Source organism: Helobdella robusta (assembly GCF_000326865.2).
Source record: "Helobdella robusta unplaced genomic scaffold HELROscaffold_50, whole genome shotgun sequence".
NCBI classification, from domain to species: domain Eukaryota; kingdom Metazoa; phylum Annelida; class Clitellata; order Rhynchobdellida; family Glossiphoniidae; genus Helobdella; species Helobdella robusta.
In genome coordinates this window covers 542,097-560,089 of record NW_008705255.1, presented here as the reverse complement: position 1 = coordinate 560,089, position 17,993 = coordinate 542,097, and the positions used below count along the sequence as shown (strand labels likewise).

The 17,993-nt window shown below is 30.4% G+C and overlaps 2 protein-coding genes across 2 annotated transcripts; both read right to left on the bottom strand.

Moving 5' to 3' along the window:
* Nucleotides 1-492: 492 nt before the first annotated feature.
* HELRODRAFT_178850 (hypothetical protein) lies at nt 493-2,070 on the bottom strand (the record flags this gene model as incomplete). Its single annotated transcript, XM_009027721.1, has 1 exon — nt 493-2,070. One exon carries the CDS (start codon nt 2,068-2,070, stop codon nt 493-495), a length of 1,578 nt encoding a protein of 525 aa, XP_009025969.1.
* Nucleotides 2,071-7,329: 5,259 nt separating this feature from the next.
* Nucleotides 7,330-16,741, bottom strand: HELRODRAFT_178849 (hypothetical protein; the record flags this gene model as incomplete). The annotated part of the gene is made up of 10 exons (XM_009027720.1): nt 7,330-7,514; nt 7,818-7,910; nt 8,051-8,275; nt 8,544-8,674; nt 8,900-9,080; nt 13,607-13,696; nt 13,881-14,123; nt 14,556-14,665; nt 15,767-15,950; nt 16,648-16,741. The coding sequence occupies 10 exons, from the start codon at nt 16,739-16,741 to the stop codon at nt 7,330-7,332; spliced, it is 1,536 nt and encodes a 511-aa protein (XP_009025968.1).
* Nucleotides 16,742-17,993: the final 1,252 nt, after the last annotated feature.

The window sequence follows — 17,993 nt, the reverse complement described above, 5'->3', positions numbered from 1 at the left end:
CCAATGTCTACAAAAACCACTGTTAAACTTTACTAACATACACATATACAATTTTAGACACACACATACCAACATTATATAAACGATACATACAAAAACACATACACGCTCACAAATATACACGCACATACATGTGAAATACGATCAAGTAAAAGATATTATAATTATTTAAACATCCCTTTGTGAATCATCAAATAATAATTATGACAAGATTTAAAAAAAAGAAGCAAGAAATAAATAAAAAATTGAAATATAATTCTATTTGTGAACGTGTGTGATTTTAATTTCATCAAATAATAATTATGACAAGATTTTAAAAAAAAACAATAAATAAATAAAAAATTAAAATATAATTCTATTTGTGAATGTGTGTGATTTTAATTTCTGTAAAATTTATCAAAACTTGTTAAGCACAGAAAAACGGCCTGAAAGACAAAGAGACAATCAGAAACAAACAGACTGGCACACAAATACAGACAGATACATAACTTTTCACATTGTAAAAATAAAATTACTCTTCAATATATGCCTATCAAAGAACTTCTGAACACATGTTAAATCATAGAACTTCAAGTATAGAACCAAAATTTTAGGCAAAGACAGTTGTTCCAGATATGGTAAAACTGACCTACCACCATTATGCTCAGAAATGGACTGCCTAATAACTATTCTACAATGTTCTTTCAAAGTTAGCCCCTCCCTCTTTTTACATGACAGCCAGTCTTTGCACTTCTTTAAATCGTTGAGATGTACAGACTCTTCAAATATTGTTATTCGGCATAGGATATCTGCTCTGATTTGATACTTCTTGCGATAGATTTGAAATCCTGATAGAAATAAAAGTTTTAAAATGTCTAAATTTTTAATTTGGAGGGCTTGTAGGATAATTTTTGATTTTACGTTGTGATTTTTTCTTCCAGCGTCACCACATTTTATCAGCAGAACCATGCCTTGTCTGTAGAAGTCATTTAATTTCAATGCATTTAAAAGTGGATTTTGATCAGGAATTTCGAAATCATTCAAAATGGTTTCATTCATAGATGTTATCACGTTAAACCTCGGCCAATCTTGTGTTTTTATAGTTTTCAGGAGAATGTTGATGCCGTGCTCTGGTTTGTAGTTCACATCAGTCCCAAATGAAATTAACAAATCAGTGACAAAATTATCTTGTAAGAGTTGAGCATCCACTAAACATTCAGCTAATTTCATGGGAGTTAGTTGTGATTTTATCTTCTCTAAAGCCAGCTCTTTTGTTTCTTCACTGAATGTTGAGCTGATCCTTTCAGAGTAGTGGCACAAATCATTAGAGGAAACAGTTTGGACCATTCCAGTATCAACATTTCTGTTCATTTCATTTATTGAATTGACATCTAGCTGAAAAATAGACAACAGCTTGATTAAAAAGTTGTAAAAATTTGTTATATCGTCCTTTCTTAGTACACGATTTCTCTTGATTGTGAAGTTAACACTGGCCCCCTCAAGCACCAAATAAAAGGCAAGTTGACAGTGATCGTTGATTGTAGCATAGTACAAAGGGGTGTGCCCTTTATCTGTCCCCCTGTTCACATCAGCCCCTCTTTGGATGAATTTCTTTGCGAAGTAGTAGTTGCCATCAATGCAGGCATAGTGCAAAGCTGTGAATTTTTCATAATTCGAGGAGCGTATTTCAACGAAGCTACCAGCATCCAATAGCAACTCGACGATGTCGTAATGTTTCAATCTCATGGCATATGTGATAGGAAGTTCTTCTGTTCTGTTACGTCTGGACGGAAAGTTAACATCAACATTCATGTTTATCAGAAGCTCCACTATTCCGAGACTGTTTTTGTAGATTGCAATATCCAGTGCAAGTTGTTTGTCACTAAAATTAGGAGCGCAATTGAAAAAACTCAACTTACGAACAATAGAATCGACCTTTTGCGGATTGTTGCTGTAAACGTAGCTGATGAAGTCTGATTTCATCTTACTCATGGACTTGCGATAGCAGAGCATGAACAGAATTCGCTTGAAAAATGGCGTGTCGTTGTGGGGATCCATGAACATGACGTTGCTGATGCCGAAACTCTTCATTATTAGTGACAATAATAAAATTATGAAGAGGGTCAGAAATATTGGAAAAATCATTTAAAATACTCAACAATGCTTTAATTTAAAATGATAACATTAATCGAAAATGTTGAAACTTTGAAAATTTAGCTTCTTTCGAAATGTTTTCAACATCTCTCATTCGCCCAAATTAGCAACTTAAAAAGATTTAACGTAATTTCAAGAATTAAAGGTAAGCAGATTTTTTTGAAATTAGTTTGATGCTCAATAGATGATGTTATTCATTTAAGAGATAAGGTTTCCAGAAGGTCGATTTTGGATTATCTTTATTTAATCTAAAATTAATATAAATAATTAATTTTTTAAAACTTTAGAATAAAGACATCATTATAGTACCTGAATTTAACATCGAATAAAAAGCATACGCAATCAACATTCAACCATGGCTATAATGTATGGTGGATATCTATGTACTCAACTCATTTGTCACTTGATCAATTACTATCTTCTAACATTCAGAGAAATCAAGAGCACACGAACAAACATACATGGTCAGGTCAATCCAGTAAAAAGCCGGATTAGGTCCTTTAATCACATTAGTCCATCAGCCAGGACGAGTTTCGGTATGAAATATTAAAAATGTAAAACGTCGTTTTCGTTCGTTCATACAAAAAAACACGAAACAGCATTGATTTTTTTTTCAAAATTCAACTTAGTTGCAAGCCCCGTAAAACTGTAATATATAGAAACATAGGACATTTCATACAACGAGCGAGAAAGAGGAGAAAGAGGTGGAAAGAGAGGGATAGAACAAAAAAAATAGGAAACGAACGAGAATGTCACCAATACAGACAAACAAATTACAAACAAACTTCATACAAACATCCATAAAAAACAACAAGGGAAAAATTCAAAAAAAAGTAAAAACAAAACATCAAAAATGTCTTTTTTTAATTTGTATCTCAGCTTTTAAACCCGTTAAAAGCCTCCAAGAAATTCTTTATCTGACCTTGTTCGAACGCAAAGATCACGTCAGGGACGTGAGTACCCATTCTATGTCTTACCATCATTTTATACGGCCAATGACTTAAAAATTTTGGTGTTTTTAACATTTTTTTTATCTAAAAATAAATGTATATATTAAAGGTTTATGTCAAAATATAATTTTTTAGAAGTAAAATTTATTTTAATTTTAGCATATTTGTAATTTGTAATAAGAAATTCGGTATGAGTTATAATTAAAAATCATTCGATAGTGGTAAACAGAAATAAAAGTAGGCCCCGTGCAGTTTGAACTGCTACGACCGACAAGCAATTATAAAGAACTCTAAAAATAAAGAAACGAAGCAAATGAAAATTAATACAAATAGGCAAAACCATGAAAACAAACAACACACAAAACACAAAAAAATACATTTTTATTATTTTTCCTGTACTGGCTTTTGTTAAGCCATCCACAAAGACAACTTTATTTTCATAATCTGCAATCTTTAGCATTGCCGCATTATAGTTATAGGATATCTTGCCGTTCGTTATTTGGAATCATAAACGAAAAACTAAACAAAAACTGTGGTGTGAAGAAAATTTAATTAAATTTTAATTAGTTTTAATTGAATTAAGTGCATTAAATTGAATATTTAATTATTAGCAAGTAATAAAGATAGTTTTAAATTGATCGTATTTGCAGCAGAGTAAATCTTTCTTTTATAAATTTTATGTATTTAAAATATATTCGCTGGAGTACTTCATTGTTTTTGAACTATACTCAATGTTATATCTACACTTTAACTTAACCATAGTTATTATTATTAAAAATTTAAGTCTATAATTTTAATATAAGTTTCATTTTATTAAACTTAACAAAAAATTCTCAAATGGCCGAAAATTGTATTGACATTTCTTTTTAAATCAATATATTATATAATTTTAAATGATATAGTTTAGGGACATAATACCCATCTTGAATGTTGGGGACAAAAATCCCCCTTTGAATTAAAATTTTTAGTTGATTTAGAATTTTCTATATACAATAAAAAGGTAAAGTTACTGGCAACAAATAGTCTTTATTAAATGATAGCCATGGAATAAAAATAGTTTGAGCCAATTTTTTGAAATAAAATCACTCCGACCCCAACTTAGAGCGGGGGCAATTACCACCCCCCACCTACTTTAGGTCCCCGTGATCTCTGTAATAAGTGGTGGGTTTGATTGCGTTTGCAAAAATTGGGAATTTAAAAGATAAATGTCTTTTTGTTTCCAATGTTTTGTTAAGAAGGATTTGCAGGAACAAAATTTTAGGAGAAATGAAAAATGAAAATAAAAGTAATAACGGTAATAATAAAAATATTATAATTGATTATCATAATATAAATTATAATATAAATAATGTAAGTATTAGTAATTTCAGCCTCGCATGTCAGTGACAATTTCAAATTTGATACTTCATTGGCTACCATCGACCTCCACAAAACCAGATCGATACAAATAAAACATAAATAAAAAGATGATAAAAATAGATGGGTAGTTACATACATCAAATTTCGTTAAACCATTAAAATGCAATAACAAAACAGTAAAGCAACCGACCGGCAAATTGACCAGCCAACCGACCGACCAATTGACCAGCCAACCGACCAACTAGCCAGCCAACCAACCAACCAACCAGCCAGCCAATCGACCGACCAACTCGAAACTTTTCATGAAAAATCAAAAATGCATAGTAAAATACCTACAGATCACATGTTTTAATATTAAAATATAGGAATATATAAATGATAGTATATAAAAAAGTGCATAGAAAGACAGAGAGAGAGAGAGAGAGAGAGAGAGGGAGGGAGTACGAGATCATAGAGCCGTCATTTGGTTGACTGAATCAATCACTGAAACAAAACCAACATTCTCACACAAAACATGACTGGGAAACAATAGTTAAGGCTTTCAGTAAGGCCTTTTAGTGTGTGAGCCTCAATGTAAAATGATGCAAAAATAACAATATTATAAACAACATAAATACATGCACTTCAAATACACACAGACAAACACAAACACACACACACACACTTACATCTATACAAACACACACACATACAGACACACAAATATAAAAATTATAATATTATAATGAAATTGTTAATTAGGTAGGGAATAATATTCATAAAAAAAATTTATCTTACACAATAAAATAAATTATATCTGGAACGTAAGGAGACATGCACAGAAAACAGATAACAATATATATGGATATCTATGTCCACATGTGGGTAGTTTACAAAAAAAAAAAAAACATACAACATATTCCTAAATTTTTTACAGGGGCCAAACAAGTTGCCAAATTAGGATCTACTTAATTTTCATCAAACAAAAACACTAACCAAATTAATTAAAATTGAAAATATTTTATTATATCTTAACTAGAAATAAAACGGTTTTATTGCGAAAAAAATTAAATTAAAGAAGAACACAAGAAACATGCGGAATCGATTATAGCAAATAACGCGTTGCTCTTATGCTATCAGCTGACACTCCTCACACATGTACACTTACACACACACACACTTACAAACACACACACACGCAGTTAACATGTGTAAAAGAAAAAGAATCTCAGTTAACATGTGTAAAATTTCACGTGTAAAATTTTTCCTACCACATAAAAAGTTTAAAAACGCATACATTTAAATATGATTGATTGATAAATGCGAAACATACATACATACATATTTACATACATTGCATATAAAGGACTTCCATACTATTATTAATTATAAATGCTTTTAACGTTAAATGATAGAATTATAATTAATTACACACACACACACACACACACACACACACACACACATATATATATTTTGGGTTTAGACTATCATAAATACAATTATTTATAAAGAACACTGCGTTTTCGGCATCATTCAACTTGTAGTTGAGTTTCTCAATTTTTCTAACGAGACTTTTATCATCTTGATGAAGTTTATTAAAGTTAAATAAAAAACTTCATGTCAAATATTAAAAGTTTTTTTTATTTAACCTTAATAAACTTCATCAAAATAATAAAAGTCTCGTTAGAAAAACTGAAAAACTCAACTACAAGTAGAATGACGCCGATATATATATATAGAGGGAGAGAGAGAGATATTTATTCACTGTTAAACTTTGAAAATTTTACTTAAGTTTTTTGAAAATTTTACTTAAGTTTTTTCTTATTAATAGAGTAGTAGACTTCTATGTTTACACAACTATGACAGCGCCTTTTAGAACATTTAATTGGCGCTATATAAGTTTCCTATCGATTGACTGATTGATTGAGTGATATTATATACATATAATCAATATAAAAACATGTTAGTATTACAAGACGAGCGGAGAAAAAATCAAAGCGATAATCTCAACTAGTTAAAAACATGTGAGACAACACTCAAATTATTCAAGTCATGAATTAAATATGTCATGTATAATTATATATATATATAAATATATATATATATATAGAAAGAGAGAGAGAGAGAGAGAGAGAGAGAATATAAAAGGATTATTGAACTGAATTGTTGAATTAAAGGGAGAGAGAGAGAGAGTGAGAGAATATGAAAGAGAGAGAGAGAGAGAGAGAATATGAAAGAGAGAGAGAGAAGAACACCAGTAAATTAATTAAACATATTTCCTAAATAGAAAATGATATAGTTAATGACGAAAGGTTCGTTTTGATTACAACAACGACGACGACGATGATGATGATAGAAAAATGATATATGATACTGATGATAATAATACAAGGTATGAAGATACAAGAGATTGTGATAAAACAGATGATAGATGAAACAATACAGTGATGATAGAAATTCCAATGGTAATTCCAACGTAATAAAAATAAGGTAAATTACAATAGAAATGATACTACAACTGGTAGTGACAGATAGAAATATTTCTCAACCTATTTTCAACCAAAAGTCAAATTGGAAAAAAAAGAAGAAAAATGATTGACTTGAATGAACGAATGAATGAATAAATAAATTAAAGACTAATTAGTTAATTAATCACTCATTCATTCATCCAATCATTCTTCCAAAACAAAACTAACTACACTTTAACAAAACACATATATACTATAAATGTATACACACACACACACACACACACACACACACACATATATATATATATATATATATATAAACGTGGACAATAAAAATACTGAATGAATGAATGAACGAACAAACAAATTAATGAATCAATATCTTATTTATTCATTCATTTATTCATTCACTCATTCATTCAAAATAAAAAAAATTAGGACTGAGACTTCCTACCAAACAATGGCATATCTGGAAAGGACAGTGGCTTTGAACATTTTTTACACAAAAATAACACCAATAAGGTCGCTATAGAAGCCGGGAATATGGCCAGGAATACAACAATTAATACTAATTTTTGATCAGTCCACTGGCCTTTTGGGAGTTTAGTGATCGGAATGTCTGGAAGAAAGATGATCCGATGTTCAATGATGGAGCCAATTGATAGATAATTCACACATTCATTCCTTCATCTAATGATTCATTCATTCGCTCATTCACTTACTTATTCATTTATTCACTCATTCAATCATTCTTACGTCCAAGCGTAAATGGTGAAATTAAATTACATTCTTTCAACCATTAAATCAATCATTTATCAAATCGCCCAACTAACTGACTAACCATTCCATCTTCCATCCATTCCATCAATTCATTCATTCGTTCCATCAATTCATTCGCCCGTCCATCCATTCATTCAATCACCTGTGATATTAAATTCATCCCAGATATGCACCGACCCTTTACTACTGGGAACGGTGAAACTGCACTTGTACACGCCAAAACTCTCCTTGTCTGCTTCCAAATTAGTTCAATATTATTCTATTATCCAAAAATTAAAACATAAAAATCACAAAATTACAGATTTAAAAATCATGGATCTTTCTACAAAAAAGATAGACAAGCAGGCAGATAGACAAGCAAACAGACAGACTAACCTAATTTAGTTAAATTCATAGACATAGTAATGCCGTCGAATTTAAATTGATGTGAACCCTTCACTTTAGTTTGGTTACCGTTAGGAACCATTTTAAAAATCAAGGAATCATTAAGGAACCATGAAGCAACTATTGAGGAAGGCGGGTTTGCACCGAAACCATCTAAATCACAAATTAGCAACATTGAACTATTGTCCTGAGGGTAGACTATATCTCGCTTGGTACCTTTGGAATTAATATTTTATTAACTATGGCACCTTAACATATTTACATTTTTGGTACCTTATAAATTATGATACCTTTAAAAGGTATATTTTGTAAGTTTTGTACCTTTAACATGAACATTTAAATTTTTTTTTTATGCTTATTATAGACATATTTATAAAACTAATTAACCAACCAATCAATCAATCAACCAATTAGCCTAAAAACCAACCAACAAGCCAAACAACCAACCAACCAATCAATCACCCAAGTTAAAAAATAAGTTCACTTTTCAGCACAGTTACAGAAATGACATAAGTTTGTTTCTTATCGTCCGTTGAACATTCATACTGGCCGGTGTCAGTCAAAACTAAATTCTTCTTTGTCAATCTTTTCGACAGGAGGTTTGTATTTTCCTCTCTGTGTATATATGTGTGTATTATGTATGTATGTGGAATGGATGTGTGTGTGAGTATGTAAACATATGTGTATGCGTGGATGTGTGTGTGTGTTTCAGGCTAACGTACAAAAAAAAAAGTTTTATAAATAAAAATTGAGAAAACAAAGACTTGAAAAAATATACAAAAATATACAACTACACCAAACAAAGAAAACTGAACACAAAATAAAAATAAAAAAACAAACATGCAGGTGGTGATAAGAACTCTCTCCTCATTGGCTGACAGCAAAATTCGGCCACCAGTTCTCAGCCAATAGAATGAGAAGTGATCATTAGCCGAGCCCGAACACGGGAAAACAAGGTCAGTGCCCTCGGCGTAATAAGGATAGTGGTCACCGTTGGTAGGTTGTGGGCTTGAGGTAGCCACTGGTTAAGAAAAGTTATCAGAGATAAAGGTCATCTAAAATAACAATAAATAAATACTAATAATTAATAAATAAATAAATATTAAAGAATCCAATAACAATTCCATGGAATATTACACAACAAAATAATACAGTAATAAATAATAATAATAAATAAATAAACAATTCCAAAGATAAAAAAATTAATAATAAAAAAATAATAATAAATAATAATAATAAATAAATAAATAAATGTTAACCAGTTCCAAAAAATATTACACAACAAAGTGTAATATAGGCCGACAATCGATTAGTAGTTGAATGATGAAACGTTTTCATTCTTTGATTTGAGATCTGGGCTATGGGAGATAAAATTAATCAAAAAAATAACTCAATTATTATTTATTTATTTTTATTATATTTTTTTTTTATTATGGACATCGTAATTGGTGACATGCACATGGGGGTCTACATGCATTTGAAACCGATGACTGCAAGCAATATCAAAACATCAACAGGTACCTGCTACATTTCCTATATTTTTAAAAAATTACAGTTATAATTACATTGATTACAGATTACACACTATTATTACAGCATCTCTAGCTTCTAGCACTGGCTGGCTATGGTAACCAGAACTAATAATCACTAATAGTCACTAATTAGTCTACTCTAGTGAGAAATAAAAAGTAAATTAATTTTCTATTAGTTAAAAAAATTTATAAATTTTAAAATTTAAAAAATCGGAAAATAAAAAATTATTTTGTATTTTCTGATTTTCGTAATTTAATTTAAAACAAAACCCTTCAATAATTGAATTGAAGTAACTCCGGCTTCTTCAACTGCGAACGATAACAAAAAAAACACAAATCGCGATAGAAGAAATAAAATAAAATTCCATTTCTTGAATAAAAACTTGAAAATGTTTAGAAAATAAAAATTTTAGACCACAACTTTACTCACTTTTGTCTACTTTTCTGCTACCCAAGGTATTTGGATGAGACAAGTAGTATTCGTCAAGTGTTTTAAATCAAATATTTAATAAAAGTATTTGATATTCTCAGATCCGGCATTACCTAATTTGAAAATATTCGATAATGTTTTATAATTTCAACAAAAATTGTAGACCATAGATTGAACTTTGCTTATCAATTTGCTTATTTGTTATAAATCTTTCCTCATTATGTGTATATAATTGACATATTGGTACAACGCTTTAAAATTCTAATATATTTATCATTTCCAAAGATTAAACTCCGTGTGGTGATCTACTACTCTTCAAAAATTTATGAATGTTTTAATGACATTCCAAAAAACCATTTATTTGATACATACGGGCAGGGCAGGATTTCAAAGCGGTTGTTAGTGACGTTTGACTTATCTATTCTACATTTTTAACAATGTATTTTACCAAAACCAGTTCGTAGTAGTAGTAGTAGTAGTAGTAGTAGTAGTAGTAGTAGAAGAAGAAAAAGAAGAAGAAGTAGCAGCAGTACTACTACAGTAGAAGTAGCAACAGCAGCAGTAGTAGTAGCATCAATAATACTGTTCTGGAGGTTATCCAGAGAGCGTGCTGTCAGACAGGCTAGTACAGCTGATTTGTTGATTGATTGTTGTTCATCCAACAATCAATGCCTGCTTTAAATTTGTTCATTGATTGTGCCTCAACAAGTTCATTTGGTAATGGGTTCCAAGTATTTGCGACTCTATTGAATAAGTAATTCTCTCTGTCTCTATATCTTGTTAATTCTTTAAAATATTTCAAACTGTAACTTCACGTTTTGGTTTTTACTGTGCTATAACGATTATGTAAATCAACTTTGTTCAAATTATGCATGATTTTAAACAACTAGGCCAAATCTCCACTTTTTCTTCTTTCCATCAAGGATGTTAATCCTAATTTTTTAAGACGATCTTCTTAAGCTAGGTCTCTTATAAATGTAACCAACTTTGTTGCTTTGTGCTGGACTCTTTCGATCACCTCGCTATCACCTTTTAGATCTGGGGATCAAACTGATACTGCAAACTCCAACAGTGGACGAATAAAAATTAGGTATAAATTACGAAGCAGCTTATAATCAAATTTCCCAAAAGATTTTTTATTTGACCAAGCATTTGGTTTGCTTTGTTTGATGCTGTGATGACTTTAATTTTCCATTGTAAGTTATTTGAAAAAATCGCTCCAAGATCCCTCGGATTCAGCAAAAAGTATCCCATTTACATTCAGTGGACATTTTTATTACCCGATCCGTAAAGTGCATAGCAGTACATTTTTGAATATTGAACCGTAAAAGCCAGCCACATTCAAATCAGACTGAAGTTCGACTACATCCTAATCTGACGATATTGTAAAATGGCGAACGATGAATGTTTTATTTTTTATTCGAAGGAAGTTTGCCCCATGGAATTATATAACTAATATAATAATAACTAATTATATAATTCAATGGTTTGCCTTTAGGTCTGGATCATGCATCCGAGAAGCTGTACCCATGGAATTATATAACTCAATTATATATTATTATATATATTATATATATTATTATATATTATTATAATAATTATATAATTCAATGGCTGTACCTGACAAAATTTAGCTGCATTGAAAGCAAAGTATATAATTACCGCAACAGAAAATTTTCATACTTAATTGAATGATATCTTTAGACGAAATTATTACGAAAAATTATAATTTAATCAATTATTGATTGAAACGACAACAAGATTATACTTTGATTCATTTATTGTAACCAGTTTAAAAATGATAGGTTATATCAAATCATCATTTCACATCTTATTTTCAATTCATGATTTAACTCAACATTAAGAATAATTTATAATAAATCAATCATAATGCATAAAACCATGTCTCGTCAAAGTAGTAGATGATACATATATATAATTCTTTTTTTAGGTAGCTTTTTTAGGTAGGTTGTCTGTCTGTCCTCTTAAGTCATTTTTAGAACCGCAAAAATGCCTAGGAACAAAGGTAACAAATGAATCACGATAAAACGAGACTCTATAGTCTTCTTACTCAATAATTCGTCATTAATGGATTAAGTAGGTACCTTGAATCTTGATACCTACATCCAATAAGCTTTATCTTTTTTCTTTTCGGTATATTTTTCTATTTTTTTCTTTTCGGTATATTTTTCTATTTTTTTGGTTTTTTAATATTTTTAAATATGCTTAGGCATATCAAATCTGTCCTCTGAGTGAAACAACGTGAACGCAATGAAGCAAATTAGGCTCAGATTAAAGAACTGTTTTTTACTATTCTAGTTTGTCTTTTTGCCTTGTTACGCGATGATCGAGTATATCAGAAACCAGATCTTCGTAAAATAGCTCGTAACATTATTGGGAAACAAAAAGATAATTCGTAAATTATCTCATCCAGTTTCTAGTTTTCGGAAGTTTTTTTTGCTTTTTAAACTTTTTCAACATTTCTCTAAAATTTATCTTTTACAGTAGTTCAAAATTTTGAACAATGTTAAATACGAATAAGACAAATTAAAAAAACTCAACCTTTCTTAAGAATTAGTAGCTAAAGTAGGAAACTAACTAATCTTAATAATTGGAAAGGCAGCGGCATGGGCATATAGTCATAACTTAACCGTACAAATCGCAAAATGTTGCACGGCAATTAGATTTTCCACACAGAGAGTTGCTATTAGATTTTCCACACAGTTAACTTAACCGTACAAATCGCAAAATGTTGCACGGCAATTAGATTTTCCACACAGAGAGTTGCTATTAGATTTTCCACACAGAGAGTTGCTATTAGATTTTCCACACAGAGAGTTGCTATTAGATTTTCCACACAGAGAGTTGCTTAACATGCATGTAACATTCTTATATAAATAATAAACAACGTTTTATAGATCATCCTGAACTGTCTTAATTGGTTTAACTTAAAAAAACTTGATAATAATAATATACTAATATCGTAAAAGTTAGTAACGCTAGGCATCTAGTTTAAACCGTAATAGTCGTAGTCGTAGTAACAGGTCGTAAAATGTAAAATTTTATAAAGGTAATAAATAAATAATAATAAATTAGAAAGATGGTTGGTAGGAGAAAAACGAGTACACGAAGGACTAGTTGAGATACTATATTGAGCTTGAGCGAAATCTGTGAGTGAGTGATTGATTGAAAAGAATGAATTAAAGAGTAATTAATGAATGAAAGAATGTATAAGAAAATTATAAAAATAATAAAATTAAAATAATAGTTATTATCCAATGAATAATTTAATGAACATTTGTAATAAAAAAAATACCGGTCGCATTTATCACAAAACCGCTCATTTTTTCATTCGTTCATTCATTCGTTCGTTCATTCATTCATTCATTCATTCATTCATTCATTCACTCACTCACTCACTCACTCACTCACTCACTCACTCACTCACTCATTCATTCACTCACTCACTCACTCACTCACTCACTCACTCATTCATTCATTCATTCATTCATTCATTCATTCATTCATTCATTCATTCATTCATTCATTCATTCATTCATTCATTCATTCATACATTCAACTAACCGTTATCATAGCTGTCAGCAGATATGACGAAGGAGCCTTTATTAGTGGGCAGATGGAATGCACAAGTGTATGGTCCAAAATCATTGACGTCTGATGATGTAGTTCTAGTATTATTATGCTAACAATATAACAATAATAATGTTTACACTACTTCTACTACTATTACTACAACAACAACAAAACAACAACAACAACTACTACTACTACTACTACTAATTCTTCTACTTCTACTTCTACTACTACTACCACAACAAATTGAACAAAAATTACAAACCTGGATTAGACAGAGACAGTGTACTCTGAACGTCAGTCAATTTAAATTGATATCTCAAACCATCCTTGAGACCATTTGAAGTATCAGCGGTAGCGAGATTCGACGTATGTTGAAGATTCAGTTTTTTTAGTCGGGTGCCCCGATAGAACCATTCTACTTGAAGGCTGGGTGGGTTCTCGTTGAAACCCAGTAAGGTGCAAATTAGAACCATTTTTGAGGGTTCCATTTTACGCCGAACCTTAACTGAAAATGTGTACGTGTTGTGTGATTGAAATGGAATATTGTATCTAAATTCATAATAATTTAATCCTTAAGTAAGTTATAAAATATTATTTGATAATAAAACTGATGGAAAAATTATTAAATTATTTTTTAATATAAAATCATTTCGAAAAACTATTTAAATATCAGATCATTTTGAAAAAGTATTTGTGATTATCGATAATAAATGATTGGTTGGCTCATGTATTCATTTGACAAAATATTCAGAAACAAACAATACAAACAAGCGTACTACTATTCTATGAAGCGTTACTCGAAATATTATTGAAGTAGCAAATTTTTTGTAAACATGAGAAAATATTACACAGAAAATTTGATACTAAAATAAAATACTATAGTCACAAAAATAAAACCAAAACTTCAGAATTTTAAAATAAAATCAAATGAAATTACTTTTCAAGATTTTCAGAACAAACGACTTTTCATGCTTCAAATCGTCGGCACAGTGGTAGAGTCCAGAGTCATTCATAGTTACATTCTGAATTTTCAGCAAAGCACGCTTTCTATGGTTATTTCATAAAAATTTTCAAATTAATTTTGTTATTATTATTTTCAAAATTCTTATTGTTAATTATTTTCATAAGGATTATGCGAAAGTAATTCATTCAGTCAATTAAACAATCAGTCAATTAGTTCGTAAAGCACTATTTCAGCGATGTTCAACAGCGCTCTTTGGTGAATTTTGCAAACAGATGGGTCTTGAGATCCGCTCTGAACTTTGTAAATGATGGAGAAGTAGTTAGAGAAGGAGGTAGAGAGTTCCAGAGAAAAGGGCCAAAAAAAGCATAGGCAGATTTAACAAAAGAGTGTTTAATACGAGTTAAGAAGAAGTGAGAACAAAAAGACGATCGTAAGCCAGGGCGTTTAGATTCAATTAATATATCTGATAAGTACCAATACTAACAAATGTGCAGTCATACACATGGGTGCGAACAACAAGGCAAACGTATACAAACTTGGAAACACACCATTAAAAAATGTAGAGGAGGAAAAGGATCTAGGGGTGATGATTCATCAAAATAGTAAGGAAGCACGGCAATGTATCGAGGCAACTAAAAGTGCAAAGAAAACTCTGGGTATGATAAAAAGAAGAGTAAAAAGCAGAGATATGATCGTCATGTTGGACCTATATAAAGCATTTGTTCCACCTAAGTTGGAGTACTGTGTTCAGCTTTGGAATCCAGATTTACAAAATGACAACATATGCTCGAGAATATTTAAAGAAGGGCAACGAGAATGATGAAGGAGTGTCGCGGTATGCCATATGAAGACAAATTAAAAACTTGTTGATTGACAACATTAGAAAAAAGAAAAACAAGAGAAGATTTGATTCAATCAAGAAAAGATAAAAGTTCTCCAAATAAAAGTAAGAGCTTCTAGCAACACTATTAATATAAAAAGAAAGAGACATACTAGAATCAAAGATAAAGCCTAGACTACAAAAATTGTGAGAAACATCAAGAGTTTTAGAATCAGGTAAAATAAAAGGAATGGTAATAGAATTGAGTCTTCAAACCCAACGCACACTCTTTCGGCTACACCAATAACTATAATTACTAAATAGGGGTATTAATAATGATTGAATAGTAACAAAAATTTTGTACCGGAAGTTTTTTAAGACATAGACACCATTCTTATTTTCAATCTTCTCATATTTGCCAGATCCCAAATTTCTATAAAAGCGTAGATGAGCTGAACCATTAGAGTCATGATGAGTACTACAGTAGATCACAATTTCGCTACCATATTCGCCGTAAAATGGGTAGAAGTCATTTTCAAGTGACACACCTGGAAATCAGTAATTTATTATACTTATATAATATATATATATATATATATCTTTCTCTCTCTCTCTCTCTCTCTCTCTCTCTCTCTCTCTCTCTCTCTCTTTCTCTCTCTCTCTCTCTATATATATATAGATATATAAATATATATCTTTCTTTCTCTTTCTCTCTCTCTCTCTATATATATAGATCGATAAATATATTTATAACAGTAATTTATTGTGCTTAAATATATATCTATACATTTATTTTCATATCAAAATATATACGTCGATATTAACGTACATTTAACAAGCAGCAGAGTTATAATATTTACACTTGCCATTCATCCACAATCAATTAATTCAAGCTGAAAAGGCACAGATAAATACTAAAACACACACAAACACACACACACACAAACACGTACATAACCTAGGATAGTTTAATAATCATTTAAAGTGAAGTGAATATTTGAACGAAATATTTAAACATACTGGCGATTCTATTATCTATTAATCATGAAATAAATGACCACCTAAACTCGAACAAATGAATGAACGAACGAACGAATGAACGAATGAATGAACGAATGAACGAACGAATGAACGAACTAACAAACGAGTGGGTGAGTGAGTGAGACAGTGAGTAAGTGAGTGAGTGAGAGAGTGAGTGAGTGAGTGAATTAATAAAAAATATCATAAAAAGTATAATAGGTTTACCTTTATTAGCAAGCATGATATTATTACTGGTATAACCCAAAATGAGAATCAGGAAGAGAGCGAGATCAAAAGACGAACTCAAGAGATTCCACATTATTAAAATTTTCAATTTCGAACGAATATACCCGGATTCGAAAAATGCAATTAAATTAATTAATTAATTAATTTATTAGTTAAATTTATAACTTATTGATAATTTCGATATTAATTTTGCTTAACTTTGAATTTATCTTACTAAACACCACCTCACTACCCAGACCTCTCAGTAAAACGCTTATAACACTCACTCAAATTTCTATATATAGAAGTATTATATTATATTATATTCATATTATTGTATATTATGTATATATATATATATATAAATATATATATATATATTTATATATATATATATATTTATATTCTATACCATATTATTATATGTTATATAAAATATTCATCAATATATTCTATATTTATACGAAATTAAGACGCAATAACGGAAAGCGAAAATACCGTTTGTGTCTATTTAGCGTCCATCTATTCATCCATTCATTATGTTTCTTTACCTTTACACGCGCAAACAATTCACGCACGCACACACGCACACACGCACATACACACGCGCACACACGCGATTGTTTTATCATAAGCTGAATAATAGTTTTCGATCAAAATTTTAATACAATTTATTATCAAATATCACATTGATATTAGTCATATTGTCAAGAGATGTGTGCGTGCGTGTGTGTGTGTACGTGAGTGCCTGCGTCGAACTAAGAAAAGTGACATTGAATAAAAGTTTTCTAACTTCAAATGATAATTGACTAACTAGCCTTAACTTATTTTAAGCTAATGTACGTCACATAGAACCTCACAGAACGCATAATCTATTGAGAACTAGTAAAATTATAAAATTAGTCATTATTGATCACTATTACCATTTATGGCGATACTGAAAATTAAACTAAGGACAGTCTGGATCACTTTATATTTTAGACTGATCACCGGATCACGAATCCGGTTCCGTACAGGTAGAGCCTACTCCTTTCCATAATTTATTTACATACACATCAGCTAGCATGAAGCATAGATTTAACGTAAGTTTACAGCCATCCGAGGATGGCGAATTACTTCAAATCAAATCAAATATTTAAAATAAATTCTTTGTTGATTGAATAGATGTATGAAAGAAGTTTATACGTTCAGAATTGTTGAAGATCATATTGATGAGGTGAAGCTTAAGGATCTTGGTGTTATCCATCTACACTTTATTTTGCATCTCCGGGGTCCACTCAGTTGTCACTCTTTCATTCAAAGGTCAAACAAACGACAGTGCCTAGAAAATACCGATTCATTATAAA